Below are 1,662 nucleotides of genomic sequence, written 5' to 3' on the forward strand. Positions count from 1 at the left end.
CCCTTCCCTTCCCTTCCCTTCCCTTCCCTTCCCTTCCCTTCCCTTCCTTTCCCTTCCCTTCCCTTCCCTTCCCCTTCCCTCTCCTTCAGGGAATAAGCAGCAGTCTTGGCCCAAACTGAGAAAAATCAAGTGGTTATTCACCTTACCATCAGAAAATAACTGTATTGTTTCTCATCAGTTTGAATATGCAAATACCATCATATTTACAGCTGATTTTATAAAGCACAGTCTATACCAGCTCCTCCTCTGGATAAGGCACCTTTCTGCTGCTGTGAGAACATACACTGCCCACAGCAAAAGGGTAAAGGGGCTTACAGTCCATCACGGTGAGGCAGGCATGGTGGCTGGAGCAAGAAGCAGTCAGGATGCCCACAGATCACATTTCATACCTGCATAGGAAGGAGAGAGAGAGGTGGGACCGGGGACTCAGAGGCTATAAAACCTCAGAGTCCCCCAATGACTTACTTCCTGTATTAACTGACCTCATCCTAAAGTTTCCATTATCCCAAACAGTGCCACCAGCTGGGGACCAGTGTTCATACAAAAGAGGCCATGGGAGACATTTCTTGTTCAAACGACAGCATCTTCTCCCTAAATAACACTCACATATGTTGCATCTATATGAGGACATATACCCTTATATATCCAAATGTATGAAATATATATAAAACTTCTCTTTACTAGGCGTGTGGTTTAGGGCAGTTCATGAACACCAGTGCCTGCCTGGATGAAGCAGGGATGAATGACTTTGAGAGACCCTGCCTGGAAAACACCATCCCACAAAGCCTCCATCCTTGTCCTCTTTGCTCTCTGCTTTGGAAAACCACACCACAAAGTAACTGAATATTAAAATAAGCACCCCTTCCTTCTCAGCAGGAAAAATTATTTTTAAAATTATTTAAGGAATCTGTGTTGGCTATCTGTAGATACCGGGCAGCTTATACAATAGAACTAAAAACAAGCAAACGGAAAAGCACCTTCTTTGGAGAGAGCAACCTCGTCTTTCCCCTCACAGGAGGCCAGCGCTTACCAGACGAAACATGTGGCATTAACACTCTCCTTCCCCTTCCCGAGAAACCATCCTGCTGTGCTCCTTGGCTTTAACCCTGGTCATATTAACCCTGATCACTGAGTTAACTACAAAGAGCATGAAGAGTAGTTCCCTGCCCTTTAAAGACAGACTAAAAATGTGTGTATCAGATAGCATCCAGGGACACCTCACAATGAGATAGTCTTAGGGAAAGGGCCATAACAGCAGGGAACAGAACATGGCATAAATGAGCAAACGGGAGGGAGGGAGTGATGAGTACAGAGTGCCAGAGCACCAACCCTGCACAGGACTCGGGGTGACGGGGGTTCAGCCATCTTCCACCGGTCCTGTCTACTTGAGAATCCCTTTCCCTGGTGACCCTTTATCTGTTTCTCTGGTAGCATTTCTGCTTCCATGCCGGGCCTCCCATGTCTTTCTTTTTAATTCCAGCTGTGGCCAACGTCGTTGATGAAAACGTCAGCCTGTGCAGGAGGCTGATCGTTCTCGTGGCGCAGGGTGATGGCTTTCTGAAGACCATGTCTGAAGAACAAATCGCGGTCTACAATGCCCTCATCCAGGAAGGCATGAAGGTGATTCTGATCGAGCTGGAGAAAATTCGGGACTACAGCACC

General features: G+C 46.9%; 1 protein-coding gene across 1 annotated transcript in view; it reads left to right on the forward strand.

The window, feature by feature from the left end:
• Window positions 1–1,662, forward strand: part of Il1rl2 (interleukin 1 receptor like 2) — a gene marked incomplete in the record, with an annotated part of 33,572 nt that overhangs the window by 29,597 nt on the left and 2,313 nt on the right. Inside the window, 1 exon segment of the mRNA XM_055607618.1 lies at window positions 1,481–1,662. Coding sequence (XP_055463593.1) covers window positions 1,481–1,662 — 182 coding nt within the window.

Source organism: Psammomys obesus, unplaced genomic scaffold (assembly GCF_907164565.1).
Source record: "Psammomys obesus unplaced genomic scaffold, mPsaObe1.curated_primary_1811, whole genome shotgun sequence".
Lineage (NCBI taxonomy): Eukaryota > Metazoa > Chordata > Mammalia > Rodentia > Muridae > Psammomys > Psammomys obesus.